Raw genomic sequence first — 26,611 nt, forward strand, 5'->3', positions numbered from 1 at the left:
AACTAATAACAATTTTAATTTATAATCGCCAGAGGCATTTGATCCAAAGAGTAACGTTAAACGGTCTTTGGCTGCTTTGAACCCAGCAGCTGATTTTTCTTCAATAGAAATGAAGCTTTTTGTTGGTAGCCGTTTCCAGAACAAACCGCTTTCGTCAACATTGAACACCAAATTTGGAAAATTTTCACGTTCAATTATTTCCTTTAGTTTTTCTGGAAACTTATTTGCAGCTTCTCCTGTTAATTTTACACTATGAATCCTGGCCCGTTTTTTAAATTTCTCGAACCAACCACAAGAAGCTCCAAAGGTTTCCCTAATTTCTTCAGTTTGTTTAGATTTCAGGTGATTAAACTGGAATAATTTTTTTATGTTAAATGGGGCTTGAAATTGCCGACTTCGTTATATCGAAGCTTCGTTATCAGAGGTAACGTTAACCGAGGTATGCCTGTACTCCATTTGTTCCCGAGTTGATAAACAATTGTTGCATAAATGAAAATCATACCATAGAAGTGGATATAAACGTTACCGTAACTTCATTTTATTTTGTTTTACAATCTCACTTTATAGTATTAACTGCTGGTTGTAATTTTCCTTAATGTGTGTCTCTACTTAACTAAATTCACCCGTCTCTGTGATTTCCCACTTTTAGAATCAAGTTTATTTGTGCTTATGTCGTATAGCACATTTCTTATGGCAGAAGCTGCTGATCTTACAGGTAATTTGATGAAATATTAACTAACAAAAATATATATTGACTCTAAAGTTTTTCATTCAAAAATGCTCACCTAAAACTTATGGGATGTGTTTAACACTGTAAATGCCTCTTTAAATTATTCTAAAGGTTAGACACCTTTTATTAGAAGATAATTATTGACAGAAAGGATATATAACTTTTGCAATATAGGAAAACTGAATGTATTGCATTGATCTATGCTGCATAAATTTTTGGTTGTGGAATTACTGGGATAGCAATTCAGTATTTCACAACTGCTAAAAAATATTGGTGGTGTGTGGCAGTCAAAGTGAATATTATGAAAATTTCCAAAACTGAAGGAACATTTTATATCCCTTACTTCTAGCCTACAAAAAAAAGCAAGACATAATTCTGGTTCTCAAACTCGCAGTCAGCTTCACCTTTTCAGTGGCTAAGAAAAATTTTGGTATTGCATTACTTTAAAGATTGCTTCATTGCATTACCTTAAAATAAATTGCACATCCCTAAACCGTAGTTTTCTATTTATTGAAAAGATGTTATTGTTGTAACTGTTTTGGTGGCAGTGGTGGTGTATAGAGTGATACTCACCTTTACTGATTTTAACATAGAAAGGATATTCTCTTCCAGTTGACTGTTTTAGTCAATATAAAATTATCAAACACCAAATTCTAATGCATAGCACTGTAGAAGTTTGAAGGTTTTCCATGTTTAAATTTTTGGCTATTGTTCAAAATAAAAAAGTTGATATAACTCATACAACATTCCAAGCTGCCTAAGTTATATAAATGTATGGATTACAACTAACTGTTGGGTAGCAAATCTATCTTTACAGAGAATTCTCCCAGTGGATGTTATATTTTTGAAGATTAAGGAAGTAAGAACTTGATTAATTTACATGAATGTGTGCCAGTTTAAGCCAGTAGAATTCAAATTGTATGAAATGGGATTAAAGCATTCAAGTGGCCATTTAAACCAGCACCAGAATTTAAAAAAAAAGTGCCATGTAAATTTCATAATCTAATGCACATGTTTAATTTTGGATCACATCAATTTGGTGTATGACAATTCTGAAGAAATTTTAAAAATTTAATGCATGAAATCTGGATACAACAATGCAGTATATCACATGCAGACCAGAAATTAAGAAAATTAGTGAAGTAAAATGTTCGAAAAACCAGAAAAATGGAGAAATTTTTAAAATAATCGAAAAAAGAAAAGAATATATTTTATATTAAATTTATTTACTGTCTGTGATACTACTCATTGGCAGGTTGGAAAGTGGATATGTGCCTATTGTCTGTCCATATGGTAGCAATATGGATAGATAGTTGTGTTGAAGACAATCAATGCATACTCAACAAATCCACACTGCTATTCCAGGGCTGTGCTTGGTTTTCCATCACTCAGAACACTGAGTACCTAATTACAAAAAACAGTTGACAAACTGTGAGATGTAAGTGTATTTAGAAGACCTTTATGCCAAATGTGATCAAAAGTCTTTGAAATGTCAAGAACAACTCCTTGAGTCTCACCAAACTCCTCCATTGAATATGCCACTATATGGGTAACATAAATCAGTATATCAACAGTACATCGACAATGATGGAATATATACTGGCAGTCATTGATCAAATGGAGGGTTTCTAGATGGATTTGACAGTTAATATATTTCTTTCTTACTTTAGAAAGAGTAGAAGTAAGTGCAATAGGATGATAATTAGATGGGTGAGATTTGTCAACCTTTTTTGGGAATTGGCTGGATACGAGCAAATTTCCAGGCAGAAGGGAAAACCTGTGGAATAAGTAAGGGAAAACAGTTGATACAGAACATGGGGAGTAGTAGTATTGACAAACGATGCAAGAAAGCAAACTTATATAACAGCTAAAAAAAACAGTTCACCCATCCGTAACCTAGATTTAGGGGAAAAAAAAATAAAAAATTATTCAGCATGTCAGCTTTATCTATAGGTGGAATAGGACCAGGGTATATCTGCCAGGGGCAAAAGTTGATGACATTGTAGAGCAGATAACATATTTTAAAGGCACAAAAGGTGATATTGTTGTACACCTTTACACTAATGACATTAAGTGTAGGAGATCTGCAGATTTACTTAGCAAGTACAGGTCAGTGTTGAAAAAAAGTCTCGAGTTAGGTTTAAATTTGAAAGTGTCTGCAATCCTGCTCAGACACAGAAGGATGGAGTATATAATGAGAGCCTTATCAATCAATTTGGCCCTGGAGATTGTGCAGGGCTCATGGGGTAGAGATTGCTTCTACTGGGATACACTTAAATAGAAAGGGTGCAAGAATATTTGCTGATGCTATTGAGGAAATGTTAGGTGGGTTGGAAAACTGCTAGCTTGGGGGGGGGTCACAGAATAATAGATTAACAGTAGCCACAGGCAGATGTGGAAATGATTCTTGCACTGCTTCTATTGGAATGAGCAGCAGCCCAGAAATCAAGTTGCTGGGAGTCATGAAACAAGTAAATACATGGGCTGTGCTAGAGTAACTAAGAGTAAGAACAGGTGCATGAATACTTCCATGTACTCCAATCCAAAGAGTATAGTAAATAAATTTGATGAATTTGAAGTGCTGATCAAGACATCAAAAGTGGATATTGTTGGGATATCAGAGACGTGGTGCCACACGGATATAAGCAGTACAGAATTGGAATTTGAGGAGTAGAATGTGTATTGAAAGGATAGACAGAACAGGAATGGAGATGGTTATGCTGTTAGTTAAGAAACAAAATCTAAGGAAGTGCATCCAATTGACACTGGTGGACAATGCAATGTTGAGTCAGTGTGGTGTGACATAAGCACTGGGAAAGCAAAATTGAGAGTAGGAGTGTATTATAGGCCAAATGACTCTGAGTATAATGAACAACTGAACAGAGAAATAGAGTAGGCCAGTAAATCAGAATGTCTTATAATGGAAGATTTTAACTTTCCAGATATTGACTGGAACTTGTGGATTGGTCACTTGCACACTAGCAAGACTTTTGTGGATTTATTGGATTACTGTTTTCTACAGCAGCATGTTAGAGAGGCAACAAGAGGGAGTAACACTCTTGATCTGATTATCAGCAGTGATTATTCATACATTAATAATTTTCAGATAAAGGAACCACTAGGTGGCATTTATCACAGTGTACTGATGTGGGATTTACTTAAAGGTGTAACTACCATCAGGGGTAAAGGGAAGGGTTTTGCTTTTGTAAAGTTGACTACAGTGGTCTCAGATTTTTTTAAGTTCTATACAGTGGGATCAACTGATGATGTTACCAACAGCAAATTCTAAATGGGAAGAATTCAAGAAAGTAATCTTGGAAGCTACTAGGATTTTTGTTTTAACTAAGAAATACTGTTCTAGGTTTAGGCTCCAGTGGATATCAGGTGAACTAATGAGACTCATGGCAGAGAAGAAAAATCCATGGGATGCATATAAATTATCAGGCGACACAGAAGCCTGTGGTACACATAAGCTGGTCTGTAATCAAGTCACAAAGGAGGTTAGGCAAGCAAAGACAGATTATGAGAAATCTTTGGCAAAGGATGCAAAGAAAAGCAGCAAAGACTTCTTTACTTATATAAATGCCAAAAGAAAGGGGATGAATCAGATTGGTCCACTTGATATCAATGGTTTGACTGTAGATAATCATTCTCAGATAGCTGCCAAACTAAATGGGTATTTTGCATCTACATTCACATGAGTTATTCCAGGAGGAGAGGGCCTGATGTTGTTTATCAAAATCAAACAGGGAGTTAAATGATTTTGTAAGTCTGAGAGCAAAGTGGAGGAGAAATTGTTGAAGTTAATCATCAGAAAGGCACTTGGGGTGGATTGCATCTATCCAGTTATATTGAAGGAAGTGGCAAAGGAAATAAGCAAACCCTTAGCCATAATTATGAGAGCATCCTTGGACTTGGGGGAAGTCCCCACAGACTGGAGACATGCAAATGTATCTCCAATTCACAAAGGGTGACACAAGTAATTACAAACTTGTTAGTTTAACTTCTATTCCAGGGAAAATAATGGAGTCACTGGTTAAAGAAGCATTGCAGGATCATCTAGACAAGACAGCAGTAATAATTCAGACACAGTATGATTTTAAGGGGAAGTCTTGTCTAACCAATTTGATTGCAAGCTATGATGTACTAACTGGATTTGCATCCAGTTCACAAAAGAACTGGATGCAAAAAATAATTTTGATATCATATACTTGGATTTCAGGAAAACTTTTGATACTGTTGCACATGGAAGACTACTGTACAAATTGGAGCAGGATGGCATGGACAAGTTGCTACAATGGATAAAAGGATGGTTGGATAGGGAGAAGACAGAGTGGTAATCGATGGATACTGCTCTTTGTGGACTAATGTTATTAGTGGTGTCCCTCAGGGTTCGGTGTTGGGCCCATTGTTGTTTTGTATAATTATGAATGATATTAATGAAAGTATATCAAGCTTAATGTCAAAGTTTGCAGATGATACAGGGTTGTTTGACAGCAAAAACAGTAATAACAGCATACAGGATCTTTTCCAGATCCTGTATGCTGCTGCAACAGGATCTGGAAAAGTTGGGCAGATGGGCTGAGAAGTGTCAGCTGAAGTTTAACATTGACAAATGCAAAGTACTGCATGTGGGTAGCAGTAACCCCAGAGAAATGTACCAACTGGGTGGTGTTACTTGTTGAAAGGTAATGGGAGTTTCAACTGTGTGGGCCAAGTAGATGAAGAGCATGACAATGCAGAAGTTTGTGGGGATCTTGAATATGCACACATCCAGATTAGGGTTATTTAAATTGAAGAATACTTCGAAGTTGATTTTTATTCCATTTAATTAGCATTTTTTCATGGATATTAAGTTTTTATTTTGTGTTAATTTAATTTTAAGTAAGAATATAATTTTTAATATTTTTATATTATTTTTGAGTTCAATGCCTTTTAAAAGATTTCTTTTCATTGAAATTTTGTCTGGTCTATAAAATAAAATAGATGCAAGTCCAGTCCTATTATAGATATACAGTAATACTCCGAAGTTACGCATTAGGTGGGTCCGTCGAAAATTGCTTAAGTCGAATTCGCGTATGTCAGGGTACAACTTTGCATATAAATACATGTAAATTTCATTTAATTGGGACCAAGGAATAACAAAAACACTAGTTTAGAAGAAAAATATTTAATAAAATTGCAGTTCTTTATACATATTAATACAAAATATGTATTAAAAAAATAAATGAGTTACGTAAAAAAGTTATTTCGATGTCGATGGCTTCATAAAATCTAACAAATTCTTCTGATGACACAGCGCCTTCTTTTTTTCATGCAGAATTTATTCGTAGCAAGCTAATAATTTCTTTATTCCTTGCTTTGTAGCTATAACGCGTTCTTCGTCGGAGTCCGTTTTCTAAAATTTTTAAGCCCTTTTCAATTGAGCTGAGACCTTCTGTCAAGCTTGCAATTGTCATGTGCTTTTCTGGTGGAACTGGGTCTGAAGTGTCGGATACTTCAGTGACGTTTTGCTCACACATCTCTATGAGCTCATTCATTGTCAGCTCCTGACTATGTGAATCCAACAGCTCGTTGACATCATCACCATTGACTTCCAAATCTAATTGCCTGGCAAGATTAACAACTTCTTCTATCACATGAGCGACATGATCAGTTTCTGGCGTTGTTTTCGTCTCGTGTTTAAAAAAAAATGGACAAAGTTTCTTCCAGACACCATTCAATGTTTTTTTTTTTTTTGTGAATTTCATCCCAAGATTCTTCAATGTTTCTTACAGCATCTAAAACATAGAATTGTTTCCAAAAGTCTATATCAGATTTACTTCGTTTGAACGACATAGTTTTTTTAAGGGTTTAGAAAACGTATAACAAAACAATCTTAACTTTCGTTGATCGTAGAATCATAATTGTGCACGTAGAGTTTGCGCAAAACACATCCAATGCGTATCACAGCAAGAGAAACACCGAGGGTCGTTTTTAATATGGCTCGACCGCTGCGATCCATTTCTCTCGTGAAAATGATGTAATTTTCGACAAAAGTTGAGCACGAATTCGAACGCACACATAAATATGACAGTTGGAATACAAATTCTTGTATATGTGCGCAGCTCATGCGGCAGCAAAGTTTAATTTTGTTCATCTTTCGCTCTCACTCTCCGCCGTCGCACCGTATATAGATAGCACATGAAAAACGACCTTGAAGATAGTGGGAAGCAGTGTTGCCAAATGAAAAAAAATCAAGAACCGCATAAGTCGGGGTAGCGTAATTCGGGGTATTACTGTATACAGCTAGTGGGCCAGTGAACGTTTAACAGCTGAAATCCACAACATTTTTATTTTATAAGAAACTAAAATTTATTTACTAAATGAACATTGGATCTCTTAAAATTTGAATTTCAACATTCGATCTCCCTTCAGTAGAAAAAATATGCTTAAATAATTATATACTGTGTTGTGAAATTACTTAAATAATTATATACTGCATTGTGAAATAATAATCAAATAAACAAAGGTTCTGTCTAAGTTCCAGTTGGCAAAAAAAATCATTTAAAAATAAAGATAATTTCAGAATTTAAAAACAATTTCAAATAAGATTTCTTTTGGCTTCAAAGATTGTTGACATATATGAAAGAAAATGTTTTGAACTGTAACAGAGGTAATATAAAGAAGGATATGCAGGTAAATATAGTATATTAAAACATATATGATTTAAATAAAATCTAATCTGACAAAGTGCAATATTGATTAGATTAATGTATATTTATTCTTATGTTATTTTACTTTAACAGGAATTGTTGCCGTTTTGTTTTGTGGAATCTGTCAAGCTCACTATACTTACAATAATTTATCTGTTGAATCACGAGAAAGAACAAAACAGGTAATATGACTGTATTCACATGTCTTATAGAAAAATTAGTGTGCAAAATGGGAGAAAACATTTTATTCACATCTGTTTTGCTGAATTCAGAATTTTAGGGTTTTTTTTTTTTACTTGACTGCATTTGAGAAAAATGAGAATATTTACTGGGGGATAATTATTCAAAAGAGCTTACAAAACAAATTTCAAAATATTCTAAAACAGACTTACATAGGAAACAAAAATTGGAATTATATTTACTCATTCCAGATTATGGCAACCATTATATGCATCTTAAGTTAAATTTGGAATTTTTTCTTTTGTTTATCAGCGAGTTAATCCTCCATTAAATAGTGTATGTTACAAATGGAGTGTTTCTTCCCATATTACTTCATGCATGATATCCTTGAACATACACGTTAGAAATTTATTTTTTTAATTGATTTAGTTGATTGATTTAATTATTGTTTTAATTTATTTAACAAGGTAGAAATTACTGTAAATCCGATTAAAAGTAGTATATTTATAAGCATCAATTATAAACAAATATGAAAAATTAAAAATAACATTAGCTACTGTGTAAAATCATTATTCCAGTTTGAAGTTAGTTTTTATAGTAGTGGAAAAGTGATGCAGTGAACCAAGATTCACTGTCATTTTTTTTGGAAAGGGAATGTATATCTGAAATGCTGATAATTGCTCCATTAACACTTGACGATGTCAAAGGTCAGTTCTTGCTGTGTGTGTGTGTGCGCCAGAAACAGTGCAGGGCTCAGATTTGTGATGAAGATTTACTCATTGCAAATGATGCAGATTCACAATGGCTTCTTTTAAGGATTCCTGTGATGCAACAATGTTTCATCACTGGGATCCAGACACAAAACAGGAATCTATGCAATGGAAACGCCATAAGTTGCCATTTCCCATTTCGTTCAGTATGACTCAACTCTCCATTGGCCCCAGGTGCCAAGTGATTTTGTGATCAGATGTTTTTGCCAGTGAATTTGTGCTCTTTCTTTAAAAACTAAATTGTTTTCTTTTTGGTAGCATTACACTAAAACTCGATTATATAGCCAATAGTAAAGGAAACACTTTTTATTAGATCAAGAAGGAAAGTAACTTTATTATTTTCCTATTATAAATACTAAGCCATTAATGCTTGGTCACAAAAGCGGCACTTCTGCCTCCATGTGGGCTGGGCCAGTAACCTGGAGGAAGTAAGTTCTCCCTTCCGGGGAAAAATGGAGCAAAGATATTACAATCCTCAGAAAGCCACTGGGTTCACAGGAAAGAATGTCACTTGTCGTAAACATCAGGAATGTAGCTCTGACATAGACAGACATAGACAGAATGTCTATGTCTGTCTTTACTTTACTGACATAGACAGAATTCGTGATCCAGCTTTCTCTGTTTTTAGTACAGAAAAGCCTGGAAAGTGCAGTAGGAACTCTGAAGACAGTTCGTCACCTGAGATCAGGGTACTTACTAGTCAAAGTTACCACTTCTTGATAATCTGAGAAATTACAGAAATTCTCAACTTTTGGTGGAGTATCTGTCACTGTCTCTCCACATGCCTCCATTAATACATCAGAAGGCATCATTTCTGAATGGGACCTGGTCAATCTATCAGATGAAGAACTGAAGCAAGATTTGCATAATCAGAGAGTGATTGAAGTAAGACAAATCACGAGAAAGCTACTAGGCTTTTCATACCGGCTAAGTAAAACTGTTCAAGGTTTAGGCCTAAATGGGTGTTAGATGAGATAATGAGACTTATGGCAGAGAAGAAAAATGCTTGGGACTTATAAATTATCAGGAGACACAGATGCCTATGATAAATATAAGATAGTCTGTAATCAAGTGACAAAGGAGGTTAGGCGAGCAAATGCAGATTACGAGAAATCTTTGGCAAAGGATGAAAAGAAAAACAGTAAAGACTTCTTTACTTATGTAAACTCTAGAATAGTGCTTCTCAAACTATTTATGGTGAAGGGCCAGTTTCTTTTATTTCCAATCTGTCGGGGCCGGTACTTGTGTAAAATACAAATCTCGGGGGCCACTAAACTCCGCAACCAATTTCCAATTCATTGCGGACTGCTAACAAACGGTTCCATTCCTACAAGAATAATTTCACTGGCACAATCTTAGCAAACGTTGACATCAGAAGTTTTGAAACAGTAATCTGACCAGAGAAAAAAAGAAAAGAAATCTCGCAGGTCATCCCATTTTGCATTCTTGTAATGCCACACAACACGAGGTTGGGAATAGCCATGAGATAAAGGCTCCATTGGAGAAGAGACAATCACCAAGTTGTGATCTGAGATGCCTAAAGGACCACTCGCTTCAACCGTGTACTTAGATGGGTTGTTTGTGAGATAAAGATCAAGTATTGTATGGTTAGGATTGTCCGGTATTGTGGTAGGTAAATGAACAGTCTGTGCGAGGTCATTAGTAATTGCAAAAGTCTCACATCTCGACCAGCTGGGCATGTATGACTAAAAAACGGAAGCCAGCTGGAGTTGTGAACATTAATATCACCAAGAAAAATTGCCTCACTGTTAGGAAAGTTGGACTGGAGAAAGTCAAGTTGCAAAGAAAGGCAGTCAGTGTTCCAAGTGACTAGTGGAGTTGGAAGAATGGTAGAGACAACAGACGAATTTTACAGAATGAGGTAGAGAGATTTTAAGCCAGAGAAGATCGAAAAGAGGAGATTCCAAATTACCAAGTCACTGACGAAATATCTGAACGGACATATGCACAAGTACAACATTTGAGGCGAAAGGAATCATACAGAGAATAATTTGGGCAACTTAGATGAGCAGTGATTGAATCAACCGATAACTCAGGTTCTGTCAGAAAAAAAGTACATGGGATTTGGCAGACTGTGGGTGGAATGGACATCATTGAGATTAGAATGGAGATCATGTATATTTGTGAAATGAACTAGAAATTGTGTGGGAGGTTTAGATCTTTTTGCAGATAAGTTTGCTGTATTAATTTGACAATTCATGGTGTATTCAATAGTAAAAAAAAGTGCAGGTTAGTGCTGTATGAAGTAATGGAATTTTTGGATATGGTGTACACGATAAGAATATACCCAGATCCTCGAAATTAACGTCACAACGTGGCCTCTACAACGCCCCCCCCCCCCACCATACACACTACTCAGACTCCCTTCAGTCACTATCTGCCAGAATAGGCAAGAAGATTATACACTATCTGATCCGTAAGCCTCCTAGAGAGTTACCAATAGTTTTGATCCATTGTACTAACTAACAACCAGCCTGCAAACATATGGGTTCCACCACTTCAAGCATCCAGTAAGCAAATTGGTGGTATTGCATTGGTTGATGAGTCATCTACTACCTAGTTATAAGGTACTATCAAGAAAATTATTACATGGACTAGCAACTATGGCTTCTGTCTCTCATATCAAAAGGCCATTGGGATACAGTTTTGTAGAAAATGAAATATACACCCAGACCCAGACTGGACAATCAAGTAATTCGTATAGTTTCTATCATCTGCCTCCCAGGTGTAATTTTTGATAATAAAAAAAAACTTACTTTCCTTCATCTTATAAAAACCTCTGGATAGAATTCCTGAAAAAGAACAAACTAAATATCTTAAGAGTGCTATCTGCGACAACATGGGAAGCCGTCTGATTTACACTGCTGCATCTGTACCACACACTTATATGGTCATGACTGGATTATGGCGCTATAGTGTACAGCTCTGCTAGACCAAGAGCACTACAATGGCTTGATCCTATACATCACAGTGGTCTTCACCTTGCACTTGGCGAGTATCATACATCTCCAATCCAGAACTTTTTTGCTGAAGCCAGTGAACCCTTCTTACATTTATGCAGAGAAACTCTCCTAATCAGCTATGCAGGAAAACTCATAAGGATAATTGAATCATCCAACTACCTCCTTGCACAAACCATACACCACCATACAATTTATCTCTTTCAACATAGGAAAACATTCCCACTCATGGCAAAATATATTATAATTGTATGCATTACTGACAGCAGTTGTTTAACTTCCTCAGTTAAACTGACAGTTCTTAACTGTCAGTTTAACTGAGGAAGGGCCCCGGGTGCCAAGCGTTATTGTGATCGAGCGATTCTCTGAGCTATTTACAAAGCGTTTTCTTACTGCGACAGTTCTTGTTAATTTGGAAAGTTTTTCTTACGTTTAAAGCTATTTATTGTTAACTTACTCTTACGAATTGTAAGTAAGTTACAGAAAGGAAAACCACCTTTCTTTTTTCTTTCCTTAAACTAACAAACTAACTTACACCGCTTGGTCACTCTAGCGGCACTGCTCCTGCCTCCCCGTGGCGGGGCCGGTAACCTTGGCAGAAAAGGCTCTCCGCCAGGGGCTAAAAGGAGCTGACATGGATCTCAAAGTTAGTTATCCATCTGTTGAGCCTCGTGCCTCAACCTGTTCAAGGACAGACCAAACTGATTTTGACACCTCCCATCCTAAGAGACAAAGAACAGAAGTTTCCAAAAAGGAATCACCTCTGTTTCTTATAATACATTCCCAAACAAGTCAACCAATAGGTGCACTTTCTCCATTTCTTATCCAGAAATGCCTCGAGAATGCTGCCGGACCACCTAAAATGGTGAAAAGACTCCGTTCCGGAGATCTACTTATAGAGACTATGAATAGTAGACACTCTGAAGCCCTACTAAGAATCCCAAAATTTGCGAATATTCCTGTCACAGTAACTCCACATGCCACCCTAAATTCATCCAAAGGAGTGCTCTCTGAGTGGGACTTATTAAATGTTACTGAAGAGGAATTAGTCCAAGAGTTACAAGACCAAAAAGTTATACAGGTAAAGCGAATTAAAATCAAGAAAGATGGTGAACTGGTTCCAACACGCAGTGTTATACTGACCTTTTCAACACCAATTCTTCCAGCTACAGTTAAGGCTGGATATCTGAACTGTCATATCCGACCTTATATCCCTAATCCCCTCAGGTGCTTCAAGTGCCAAAAATTTGGCCATGCCCAAACAGTGTGTAGAGGGGTTTCAGTGTGCCCCAACTGTGGATCCAAGGAACACATTCAGGCAGACTGCCCAGCACAAACACCAGTATGTCGAAACTGTAATGGTAGCCATCCAGCTTACTCAAAAGTTTGTGAAACCTGGAAAACAGGAAAGAAGATACAGAAATACAAAATAGAAAACAAAGTGACTTATCAAGAAGCAAGGAAACAAGTTTTACTCACAGTACCGAAACTCTCATATGCAGCTGCAACACAAAAATACAAATCAGAAGGAACCCAAACTGAAGTGTCCATACCACCAGCTACATCCATCTCCGGCTGGGCTCGGGCTGTTCTAGCGAATCCGCAGGAGTCTCCTAAAGAACAAGTAAAAGACCAAGCAAATAATACCCCAGTCACCGTACCACCAACTATTACTCCATCACGTTCAGATACTGAAAGTCTGAGAAATCTTAAACTGCAAAATACTTTAACCGCAGATATGGAAACCGATAACACCACCAACAATGATGAAACCGTCTTAGAAATACATGCTGAGGAAGACATGGATATTGCACCACCTACTTTCCCGAGAAAAGATAAAATAAAACTGGATCGCCATAAACAGATTGGCTCTAAAAAACAGTCAGAAATACTTCCTACTTCAAAAGCTAAATAATGGATCAGTTGATTCAATGGAATTGTAGAGGCCTCCATAGCAACATAGACGATATTCACGACTTGATAAATCAGCATCATCCAGTAGGCATCTGTCTACAAGAAACAAATCTCTCTCCACAAGTGACACTCTCATTTAAAAACTATACCTTGTTCAGGCAAGACAGGATCTCTTCCCATGGGTCACATGGTGGTGTAGCGATAATGATTGACAGTAAAATCCCGTCCAGACGCATTCCTGTACAAACCACTTTAGAAGTAGTTGCAGTACGTTCCGCTCTTGGCAAAACGCTTACTCTTGTATCCATATATATCTCACCAAATCAGAACTGCTCGATAGCTGATCTAGGTGATCTTATCTTACAACTACCTTCTCCTTTCTGCATATTGGGCAATTTTAATGCGCATCACCAATTATGGGGATCTTTACATACAGACAACCGGGGACGCACGATAGAGGCTTTTCTTGTAAAGCATAACATCACACTGCTGAACACAGGCTCCAACACCTACGTCCATTTTCCAACAGGCTCAACTTCTGCTATAGATCTGTCATTATGCTCACCAATGTTATTTCCAGATTTCGATTGGAGAGTTTCAGAAAATCCATTAAACAGTGACCATTTTCCTATAATCTGTAAGCTCTGCACAAGAAGAAACTTACCAGTAAGTGGTCGAACTAAGTGGAAATTCTCAAAAGCTGACTGGAATAAATATGCATCAAGCGTTTACACTAGATGATGATATTATCCATCATCACTCTATAGATGACGCCGTTAAACACATCACAGAACAAATGTTGGCGGCAGCTGCTACTACCATTCCTAAAACTACAATTACAGGATCCAAACACAAAAATTATTGGTGGAATTCGGCATGTAACACTGCTAAGAGGGAAAAGAACAAGGCATGGAATCAGTTCCGAAAAAATCTAACCACTGCCAATCTGATTATCTACAAGAAACTTAAAGCCCAGGCCCGATACATCCGGCGAAAAGCTAAAAAAGAGTCTTGGATTCGTTTTGCTTCATCTGTCACTAAAGACTCAAGTGCAGGACTGATCTGGCGGAAAATAAGATGCTTTACCGGAAAGTCTCCATCAATTCCTTCCTCAATCATCATCTATAAAGGACAAGAGGTAACCCTTCCCGAGAGTATTGCAAACATCCTCGTGGAATCTTTTGCTCACCATTCTGCATCAACCTCATATGATCCAACTTTCCTAAAAGCCAAATCAGTAGCTGAAAAATATAAAATAAAATTCAGAACGAAGTCAGCCCTCTCTTATAATGAACCATTTACCATATATGAATTAGAAGAATCTTTAAAAAAAATCAGCCAATAGTGCACCTGGTCCAGACGGCATATACCACTTAATGTTAAAAAATCTAAATGAGAGAACTCGTTACTCTCTCCTAAAACTTTTCAACCGACTATTTGTCGCAAATTACTTTCCCCTATCCTGGCGCCATTCTGTAGTTCTACCCATTCCAAAACCAGGAAAAGACCAATCAGACCCGCACAATTATAGACCAATTTCACTTACTAGTTGCTTAGGTAAGACTCTGGAAAAAATGGTACATCGTCGCCTTACCTGGTATCTGGAAACTCAAACTACTGTGAACAACGATCAGTTTGGTTTTCGTAAAAACAGATCTACCTTAGACCTTATGATAAAAGCTGAGGCAAATGTGCGAAATACATTCATAAAAAACGAACATTTGGTTATGGTGAGCTTAGATATAGAGAAAGCCTTTGAAACTACGTGGCGTCATGGCATCCTTCGTGACCTGCATGCCCTAGGATTAAAAGGACATTTACCAGCATTAATTCAGAGCTTTCTCGAATATCGAACTCTCCAGGTCTGTTATCGAGGTACTCTCTCCAAAATCTACAAACAGGAGGAAGGAGTCCCACAAGGGTCAGTCCTTAGTGCCACACTCTTCGCAGTTAGAATACACACTCTAACAACAACCATACTGAATTCAGTAGAAACTTATCTTTATGCCGATGACCTCACTATATCCAGTCACTCACAAAATATGTACTCTATTGAAAGGAAACTCCAACTATCAATAAATAAAATACAAACGTGGATGTCACAAAATGGTTACAGACTGTCAGCAGAGAAAACTGTCGCTATACACTTCTGCAAGAAGCGAAAACTGCACCCTGATCCTGAATTGCGACTGGGAAATCATGCTATTCCATTCAATGACAATATTAAATTCCTAGGTTTAATATTGGACAAGAAATAAAACTTCCTGAAACACATACAGCATGTACGAACTATTTGTTTGAAGAAAATGAATATTCTTAGAGTGCTTTCTGTGATGTCATGGGGAGCTGATCGACTCTCTCTTCTTCACATGTATAAAACTATAATCCGATCCAGACTAGACTATGGTGCACCTGTATATGACTCAGCTAGAAAATCAGCATTACAGTCCCTAAATACCATTCAACATAATGCACTTAGAATAGCTCTAGGTGCCTTCCGAATGTCGCCAGTCCAGAGTCTTTATATTGATGCACATGAACCTCCATTATCGTTTCGGAGGCAGATGCTGCTGCTTACGTATGCTGCCAAACTTCGAAGTATGCCCTCACATCCCATATGGCCTTCCATGTTTACTCCGTCTTTCCAAAATTTATACAGAAATAAACCAAATGAAAATAAACCTGCTGGAATCAGATTGAAGGATGTTACACAGAATTGGAGTGTCCCACTAGACAATATCCACCCAGACGCCGGAGAAATTGAGCCTCCATGGTCCAATTTCACACCTTTAGCATTAGTAGAGGCATATGATGCAAGAAAGCAAGCTAATTCAGCATCAGCCAAAAAAAAAAAAAAAAAAACACACCACTCCCATTTCACCCCTCCGTTCGTTCGAAATACCTGTCCAGTTGAGCTTTAAATTTGTTTAGGCTATCAACTTCAACAACAAGTGATGGAAGTCGGTTCCACCAACCAACCACCCGCTGGCCAAAGGCAAATTTCCGCACATCTATCCGACATCCGTCCTTCCTCAATTTGAATTTATGCCCTCTGAGCTGATTATTCTGAGCAAGATGAAGAATCCCATTGGCATTGAGCATGCTCAAACCATTCAAAGCCTTATACACCTCTATCAGATCACCTCACCGGTGCCTAGTCTCCAGACTCTGTAATTTGCAAAACTTAAGCCTTTCTTCGTAAGAGCAACCCTTTGTTCCATTCACTAATCTTGTTGCCCTTCTCTGTACCCGTTCCAGCAGCTCTACATCCTTCTTGAAATGAGGCCTCCAGACCTGTATACAGTACTCAAGATGTGGCCTAACCATTGCCTTATACAAGGGAATAATCACCTCCTTATCCCTGCTAGAAAAATTCCTGTATATCATTGACAAGACACCATGAGCTACTCTTGCAGCTCGTCTGCACTGCTCAGAGAACTTCATATCTGCCTGCACAATTACTCCCAGGTCCTTTTCATTCTCCATCACTGTCAGAGTAGTACCGGAGAGTTGATACGTTGCTCTGTGGTTACTGTTTCCCATATGTAGTACTTTACATTTGTCAATGTTAAACTTCATTTGCCACCTCTCAGCCCATCTGTTCAACCTTTCCAGATCCTGTTGCAGCAGCATAGCGTCAGTAGTGTCCTTAACAACCCTGCCAACCTTTGTATCATCTGCAAACTTGGACATTAAACTTGATATACTGTCATCAATATCATTCATAAACACCGAAAACAACAACGGACCCAACACTGAACCCTGAGGAACTCCACTAATAACATTAGTCCACGTTGAGCAGTCTCCATTGATTACCACTCTCTGTCTTCTGCCACTCAACCATCCCCTTATCCATAGCAGCAATTTGCCTCCAATGCCACACTGCTCCAATTTGTGCAGCAGTCTTCCATGTGCAACAGTATCAAAAGCCTTTCTAAGATCCAAATATATAATATCAAAGTTATTCCCTGCATCCAGTTCTTTTGTGACTACATCATAGTATCCAATCAAATTGGTCAGGCAAGACCTGCCCTTAACAAAACCATGCTGCGTCTGAGCTATAACTGAATTCTTGTCTAGATGATCCTGCAGTGCTTCTTTAACCAGTGCCTCCATTAATTTACCTGGAACAGAAGTTAAACTAACAGGTCTATAATTACTTGTGTCAGCCTTTGATCCTCCTTTTTGAATTGGGGTTACATTTGCACATCTCCAGTCTATGGGTACCTCCCCTGAGTCCAAAGAAGCTCTCATAATTATGGCTAGGGGTTTGCTTACTTCCTTTGCTGCCTCCTTTAATATAATTGGATAGATCCCATCCACCCCAGGTGCCTTTTTTATGTTTATCCTCAACAATCTCTCCTCCACTTTCCTCTCAGTTATTACAAAATCATCCAGCTCACTGCCAATGTTTACTTTACCTACATCATTCTCCTTCCTGAATAACTCCTCATGCGTGAATGTAGATGCAAAATACTCGTTTAGATTGTTAGCCACCTGAGCAGGTTCCTCAACTGTTGAACCATCAATATCCAGTGGACCAATCTGATTCATCCCTTTCCTTCTTGAGTTTAAATATGTAAAGAACTCTTTTGTTTTTCTTTGCATCGTTTGCCAAGGATTTTTCGTGGTCTGCCTTTGCCTGCCTAATCTCCTTTGTGACTTGGTTACAGACCAACTTATATCTATCATAGGCTTCCATGTCACCCATTAATTTGTATCCCATGCATTTTTCTTCTCTGCCACATGTCTCATTAGTTCATCTGACAACCATTTAGGCCTAAACCTTGAACAATATTTCTTAGTTGGTATGTAATGCCTGGTAGCCTCCAGGATTAGTTCCTTGAATGCTTCCCATTTTGAGTTTGCTGTTGGTAACATCATCAGTTGGTCCCACTGTATAGAATTTAAATACTGTCTCAGACCATCATAGTCGCCTTTACGAAAACAAAAACCCTTCCCTTTACCTCTGATGGTAGTTACCTCCTTGAGTAAATCCCACTTCAACACACTGTGATCACTGCCACCTAGTGGTTCATTTATCTGCAGATTCTTAATGCATAAAGAATCACTACTGATAATCAGATCAAGAGTATTGCTCCCTCTTGTTGCCGCACGAACATGCTGATGTAGAAAACAATCATCCAATAAATCCACAAAAGCCTTGCTAGTGTGTGAGTGACCAACCCACAAATTCCAGTCAATATCTGGGAAATTAAAATCCCCCATTATAAGACTCTCTGGTTTACTAGCCCACTCTATTTCCCTGTAGAATATCTTATTATACTCATCAGAGTCATTAGGCCTATAGCACACTCCTACTCTCAATTTTGATTTCCCTATGCTTATGTCACACCAAACTGACTCGACACTGCCCTGTCCATCGATGTCGACTGGCTTCACTTCCTTGGATTTTATGTGTTTCTTAACTAATAGCATAACCCCTCCTCCCCTCCTGTCCTGTCTATCCTTTCTATACACATTGTATTCCCCAAATTCCAGTTCCGCATTCCTTATATCTGTGTGACACCACGTCTCTGATATCCCAACAATATCTGCCTTTGTTGTTTTGAGCAATACCTCAAATTCATCAAATTTATTTACCAAACTCCTAGCATTGGTGTACACGCAGGTATACATGCACCTGTTTCTATTCCTACCTACCCTAACACAACCCATGTGTTTACTTGTACCGCAATGACTTCCAGCAGTCTCTGAAATATCCTGCATCTTGTTTTTCAGGCTTCTGCTCATTTCAATAGAAGCAGTGCAAGAATCACTTCCACCTCTGCCAGTGGCTTCTGTTAATTTATTAGTCCTTGTATCCCCCCAACTAGCAGTTTTCCGACCCTCCTAACATTGCCTCGACAGCATCAGCAAAAATTCTTGCACCCTTTCTATTTAAGTGTATGCCATCCCTGTAGAAGCAATCTCTCCTGTTAACAAGTACAGTCCAGGCTGAAAAAAATTCTACCCCTTGAGCCTTGCACAATCCCTCCAGGGCCGTATTGATCGACAAGGCTTTCATCATATACTCCCTCCTATCGTGTCTGGGCAGAATTGCAGACACTTTCAAATTCACCCCTAATTCACGGCTTTTTTTCAACATGTAGGATAGACGTGAGGAAATTTGCTTTTAGTCAGCGGGTGGTTGGTTGGTGGAATAGACTTCCATCCCTTGTCGTGGAAGTTGATAGCCTAAATAAGTTTAAGGCTGAGCTGGACAGGTATTTCTAACGAACAGAGGGATGAAGTGGAGGTGGTTATTTTTTTTTTATTTATTTATTTATTATTTTTTTTTTTTTTTTTTTTGCTGATGCTGCATAAGCTTGCTTTCTTGCATCAAATGCCTCTACTAATGCTAAATCAGTACATAGTGGACATAGTGTTTTTTGTTATGCGGTTCCCGTGGTTTCCCACAAATCCGCGTTAAATACTCTGTTAACATAGCAAAGCCAGTCAGTGTGGGTTATGTGTGAGTAGTGTGTTGTTTGTGTTGTTTGACTGGCCTCTTCGTTACTGGGAGGCGCGATCACCAGGAAGGAGCCTCCCAGCATCCGTCCACTGGCACGAGGAGCCGGACCAGGGAGTAAAAGACATCTGACGGGCCGTCCACACTCTTGCAGGAGCGAGATTGGGGAGGGCCAAGGAAAGAGCGGAGAAGAGACAGGAAAGTGGAAGACAGACAAGATAGCGAGGATGACAGAGCGTAGGCATCCTCCCAGGCGAAACGGAGCAGGAAGAGTGCTAGGTGCAGTTGTGGGAGTCCTGGAGAAAGACTGTGGGTAGGAAGAAGAGAATAGGTAAAGTTCAAATTAAAGAGTCCAGGATCGTCACAATGGAGAATCACGGAGCGGCGTCGACAGGGCTGTCCGCCATTTGCAGTTTCATGTTTGGAAGTTTCCGGTGCTGGGTATCAGTTGCTGTCTAGAGGAGGTTATCCAGGAGTAGTGTTCGGGAGTTGCAGGTGATGCCAGCGACGACGAAAGACCTCGTTGGCATAACTGGTCAGTGCACGGAAGGCATCATTAGATTCCAATAACTTGGTTTCTGGCCGAAGTGATTATGTAGTGTTGGAGGTCTAGGAGTAGTTGGTTTCTTAGATCTAAGTATACGTTGCATGAGTGCATCACGTGATCCCAGTCTTCAGGTTCTCTGCAGGTACAGAGGGCATTCTCGACTAGGCCGAACTCTAGAAGGCGTCTCTTGAAGGACCCGTGGCCAGTTAATAGGAAAGAAGCATAGACGTTAGGGAAGAACCAAGTGGAACGTTGCTTGTTGATGTAGGTTACCTCAGGAAGGAAAAGTTTAGTAGTTGCACCAGTTGTGGAGTTATTCCAGCGGGTTTGCCATAAGTTTATGAATTGTAGCCACACACGTTTATGTTCCTTTTTGATGTCGGTATCGGTACGGGTTTGAATAGTGAGGAATTCAGCTTCCTTATTCTTCTTGATGGCATGAGAAAGTCCGATAAAAGCGACGTGGAGGTCCAAAGGGAGGTGTCTTGTTAGTAGCTGTAGGGCGGCATTTGATGTCGTTCTACATGCGCGGGTCATTTGTAGTAGCATAAGTCGTTGAATTTGCTGAGTTTTACGTTGAACATGCACTAAGGTCATTCGGTGGTACCATACTGCAGCTCCATATGTGACAATTGGTATAAATACTGCTGAGTATAAAAGGCGTTGAGTTGGTCCTTTAAGACCCCAGTCCTTGCGGGTAAAGCGTGCTAACATAGTGATGTAATTTTTTATCTTTTCTTTGATAGCTTGGATATGAGGAATGAAAGTTCTCCTGTCGTCCAAAATTACTCCCAGGTACTTCACCGATCGGTAGTTTTTCAGTGGGCGGCCATTAAAACGTATGGTAGGAGGTCTGGAGAAGTCCAGTTTGCCTTTTAATAGGAGGGTTTTGCTCTTCTCAGTGGAGACTGAGAGTTTATTTTCCGTGGCCCATACGGACAGAGTAGCGAGAACAACCGTAGCCTGGGTTTCTATGGTGGCGCGGGTGGGGCCCTCAATGATAATAACCATGCCGTCGGCATAAGAAAGCTGAGTAGTGTGTGGGTAGTCCCTCAGGAGCCAGTCGTCGAGTATCATATTCCAGACAGCTGGCCCCAGGATGGAGCCCTGGGGACAGCCTCGGGTTAGATGTCGGGTGATGCAGTGATATTTTGTTTTGATGCTGACCTTGCGGTTAGAGAAGTAGCGTACAGTAAACCCCCATTATTCGCGGTATCTGTATTCGCGATCGCTGATTTAACATAAAATGAAACCTAAAAAAATGTGAATTTTAAAGCGCCTTGAATATTATCCGCCATAAAAAAAAAAACATGGGAGTGGCTAAAATTATCTTTCCCGGTCAAAACAGTGCTCAGTGGGTGGGGGGAGAGGGGTGACAAAATCGCAAGCGTGGATGTTTTTCGCTAATCCTTGTTCTGTATGTGTTATGCGCTTGTAATGGAAGTTTTTGTTGTTTGCTTTTAAACTGAATAAATTTATCAATTTATAAATTGATATGCTTACAAAATTGATAAATCTACCGTTTTGCAGTGTAAAACAGACTTTTTCGAGTGTGTTAACGGACAAAAGTGACTTTATTGTGGACAAGTTCTTTCTAACCCGTACAAAAATATGGCTACGAATAACAAGAAATGTGAAAATATCAAAGAAGGGAATGACATTAGCAAATAAAATTGAGTTATTAGACAAAATTTCTAATGGTGAAAGTGTCTCCTCAGTGGCAAAACATTATAAAATCAGCGTCAACGGTACGATCAATCAAAAAATCAGAAGAAAAAAATCTGCCGTAGTGTCCATGAAAACGCGCTAATTGCTTCAAAAATTTGCTCTGTAACTCGTGATGTTAAATTAGAAAAAATGGAAAAGGCTTTAAATCTGTGGATAGAAGACCGAACTCAAAATAAAATTCCGTTAAGTTCACTCATCATTCGTGAAAAGGCAAAACTCCTTTATCAACACTAGCGAAACTGGTGATAGCACTGGCGGGATAAGGTTTTTTTTTTTTTTTTTTGCTAGCAAAGGCACTGGTTTGAACGATTTGTTTGAAATTTCTAATAAATATTTAATTTAATATTAAATTGTTTCTTATTTTCATTTCGATGCCATATGCTTGCATTTCACTATGTACATTGTCATATTATGAAAGTACATATAATACATACATAGACAAAATTTTAGACTAGTTTTTCTTATATGTTTCATACTTTGGAACGGAACCCCTTTATTACTATGGGAGCCATAACTCAGTATTCACGTTTTTTGTATTCGCGACATTTCTCAGGAACGTAACCCCCGCGAATATCGGGGGTTTACTGTATATTAATATCAGAAAATGCATAAAGTAGAGGTAATGGGTCATTGTAATCAAAATCAAATCAAGACTTAAGTATACCTGGATTAAAACAATAAAATGCCATTCTTTCTCACTACATAAATAGATCCTAGTAATACTGTATTCATTTGGGCAACTTCTGAAAGATGGCACCTGTAGTCATTTCTGTACTTAGATCTTAACATGGCCCTGATCTAACTGTGAAAATGCCTTTTGACAGTGAAGCTGTATTTAATATAGATTGAAAGTTATACATGTTAATGCAGATAGTTTTGGTACTTAGCTGAATGGATGGAATAACTTTAAAATAATCATGATAATATTTTGTCTTTTTCAGATATTTGAACTTCTCAGTTTTGTAGCAGAGAACTTCATATTCACATATATTGGTGTTTCAATGTTTACTTACCAGAAACATAGGTGGGATGCAGGCTTTATACTTGTATCATTTGTATCCTTTTATTTCATTTCATAGGGAAATTAACTATTTTGGACATGTCTCATTTGAAAAGTTTTACTGTTGTATTAAATAGCTGTATGAAATAAATTTTCTATGTATATCCTTCTGGTCACATGTCAGAGGAGTTTACAAGATATACAATGAGAGTATTATTGTATTGTATATTTTGTGGTAATGCATGATCTCAGATGTATTACAATGAAAAAGTGTATAACTCTGTTTGTTTACTGATCATTCAGCTGTGGTAATGCTATGTTACCACTTCAGTTTTGCTATATCAGTGGGTCTCAAACTTTAGTTTATGGCTTCTCTAGAAGATTCTAGAAATTAACGAAAAATAATATTAATATCGTCCATTAAAATTTATGGATAATCATGTAATTTTTAAAAACGTTTCTGATTATGAGTACATAATTTAAAACTTATCAGTCACTTCCTGGAGAGACTGTGCTCATTGAATAGAATTTTTCTCGGTGTGGCCTATACTTGTTACTGTTTTTACAAGGTGAGGATATACTTAAATAGAAGGGGTGCCAGAATATCTATGATGATATTCTGATGCTATCAAGGTAGTTTTAGATATCAGAAAACTGATAGTTCTGAGAGATACACAAATATATTAACAGCAGCCGCAGGCCATAAAGTAAATGATTCTCGTATTGCTTCTATTGAAACAGGCAGCAGCCTGGTGTTGGGGATTTCGAGGCCTGCTGGGTCTCCTCATGGAAGAAATAATTACATGAGCTGTGTTTCAGTTACTAAGAGTGGAAACAGGAGCAGGTATGTTTGCATACATACAATTCTTCCTTAAATAAATTCAAGGAGGAATTTAATAACTCAGAGAAAACTGGAGGAGAAATTGTTGAAATTAAACATAAGAAAGGCACCTGGGGTTGAATGGATCTATCCAGTTATATTAAAGGAGTCAGAAAAGGAAGCAAACCCTTAGCCATAGTTATGAGAGCATCCTTTGACTCAAGGGAAGACCCCATGAACTGGAGATGTGCAAATGTATCCCCAATTCACAAATGAGGTTCAAAGATTGACACACGTGATTATACACAAGTAATTACAGACCAGTTAGTTTAACATCTGTTCCAGGTAAAATAATGGAGTCACTGGTTAAAGATGCATTGCAGGATTGTATAGACAAGACTGCAGCAATAATTCAGACATGGATTTGTTAAGAGAAAATCTTGTCTAAAAAATTTGATTACAATGTGGTTAAAAAGGAACTAGATGCAAAAAAGTTAGTGATATCATATATTTGGATTTCAGGAAAGCTTTTGACACTGTTGTGCATGGAAGATTCAATACAAATTGGAGCGGTATGGTATTAAGGATAAGTTTCTACAATGGATAAAAGGGTGGTTGAGTGGTAGAAGACAGAGTGGTAATAGTGGGAACGAGAGTAGCCTTGTTCAGGCAAAATTTTTATGGCTCCAGAAAATAGAAGTTTTTTCTGTTTTATTACCATAAATTGGCATATTAACTTATTTTCTACAGTAGCTTTATATTCCTAGTTACGATACTTAGTTTTAAATTTTAACTTAGATAGAGATTTTGTAGGTTATTACTTAGTATCGGTAAGGGTATCCAATCCACATGTTTTACAAGTTTTGCAGCTCCGGCGAATGGCAAGTTTTTAGCTATTTTTAGCCGCTTTATTGACTAATTGTTATATTAAATAATTTTCTCTAAGTAGCTTATAGACCTAGTTAAAATCCTTGATTTATTCTGAATTGAGATAGTGAGATTTTGGAAGTTAATTAATACTTAAAAGTGTCTGTAGATTTACTGTTCATAACTTGCCGCCATTGTTATACAATACATTATATCCCGAACTAGATAGCGTTAGATGCTGAAAACATCAATGGCAGATATTGTTGGGATATCAGAGATGTGGTGTCACATCTCTGATATCTCTGGAATTTGGGGAGTACAATGTGTACAGGAAGGATAGACAGGGTAGGAAGGGAGGAAGGGTTATGCTATTAGTAAAGAAATACAAAATCCAAGGAAGTGAAGCCAGTCAACATTGCTGGACAGTGCAGTGTCGAGTCAGTTTGGTGTGACATAAACATTGGTAGATTAAAATTAAGAGTAGGAGTGTGTTATATGCTTAATGACTCTGATGAGTATAATAAGAAACTGTACAGGGAAATAGATTGGGCCAGTAAATCAGAGAGTCTTATAGTGGGGGATTTTAATTTCCCAGAGATTGACTGGAATTTGTGGGTTGGTCACTCACACACTAGCAAGGCTTTTGTGGATTTATTGGATGATTGTTTTCTACACCAGCATGTTTGGGATGCAACTAGAGTGAGTAATACTCGTGATCTGATTATCAGTAGTGATTCTTCATGCATTAAGAATCTGCAGATAAAGGAACCACTAGGTGGCAGTGATCACAGTGTGCTGAAGTGGGATTTACTCAAAGAGGTAACTACTATCATGGGTAAAGGGAAGGGTTTTTGCTTTTGTAAAGGTGACTACGGTGGTCTGAGACATTGAAATTCTATAAGGTAGGACCAACTGATGATGTTACCAACAGCAAATTCAAAATGGGAAGCATTCAACGAATTAATCTTGGAAGCTACTAGGCTTTTCATACCAACTAAGAAATATTGTTCAAGATTTAGGCCTAAATGGATGTGAGATTAACTAATTTGACATGTGACAGAGAAGAAAAACGCATAGGATACATACAAATTAACACGTGACACAGAAGCATATGATAGATATAAACTAGTCTGTAACCAAGTCACAAAGGAGGTTAGGCAGGCGAAGTTACATTACAAGAAATCTGGCAAAGGATGCAATGAAAAACAGCAAAGAGTTCTTTTCTTATGTAAACTCTAGAAGGAAGGGGATGAATCAGATTGGTCCACTTGATATCGATGGTTTAACTGTTGATGATCCTGCTCAGGTAGCTAACAAACTAAATGAATATTTTGCATCTACATTCACACATGAGGAGTTATTCAGGGAGGGGAATGTCAGAGGTGTATTAAACTCTGGCAGTAAGCTAGACAATCTTGTAATAACTGAGTGTAAAGTGGAGGAGAAATTGTTGAAGATAAACATAAGAAAGGTACCTGGGGTGGATGGAATCTATCCAGTTATATTAAAGGAGGTGGCAAAGGAAGTAAGCAAACCCTTAGCCATGATTATGAGAGCTTCCTTGGACTCAGAGGAGGTACACTTGAACTGGAGATGTGCAAATGTGACCCCAATCCTCAAAGGGGGAGAAAGGTAATTACAGAAGTGTTTGTTTATCTTCTGTTCCAGGGAAATTAATGGAGGCACTTGTTAGAGAAGCATTGCATGATCATCTAGACAAGACTTCAGTTATAGCTAGGACACAGCATGGGTTTGTTAAGGGGAAGTCTTGTCCCACCAATTTGAATGGATACTATGATGTGGTCGCAAAGGAACTGGATGCAGGGAATAACTTTGATATCATATATTTGGATCTTAGAAAAGCCTCTGATACTGTTGCACATGGAAGACTGCTGCACAAATTTCAG

The 26,611-nt window shown here is 38.0% G+C and overlaps 1 protein-coding gene across 1 annotated transcript in view; it reads left to right on the top strand.

Annotated features, from left to right (window-relative positions):
* Positions 1-26,611, top strand: part of Nhe3 (Na[+]/H[+] hydrogen exchanger 3) — a 330,876-nt gene that overhangs the window by 126,285 nt on the left and 177,980 nt on the right. Inside the window, exons 8-10 of the mRNA XM_090377696.1 lie at positions 610-715; positions 7,519-7,607; positions 22,959-23,072. Of these exons, the coding sequence (XP_090233822.1) occupies positions 610-715; positions 7,519-7,607; positions 22,959-23,072 (309 nt within the window). The remainder of the gene's footprint in view (positions 1-609; positions 716-7,518; positions 7,608-22,958; positions 23,073-26,611) is intronic.

Source organism: Mastigoproctus giganteus, chromosome 1 (genome assembly GCF_048544385.1).
Source record: "Mastigoproctus giganteus isolate SK-2022 chromosome 1, ASM4854438v1, whole genome shotgun sequence".
In the NCBI taxonomy this organism is placed as follows: Eukaryota; Metazoa; Arthropoda; class Arachnida; order Uropygi; family Thelyphonidae; genus Mastigoproctus; species Mastigoproctus giganteus.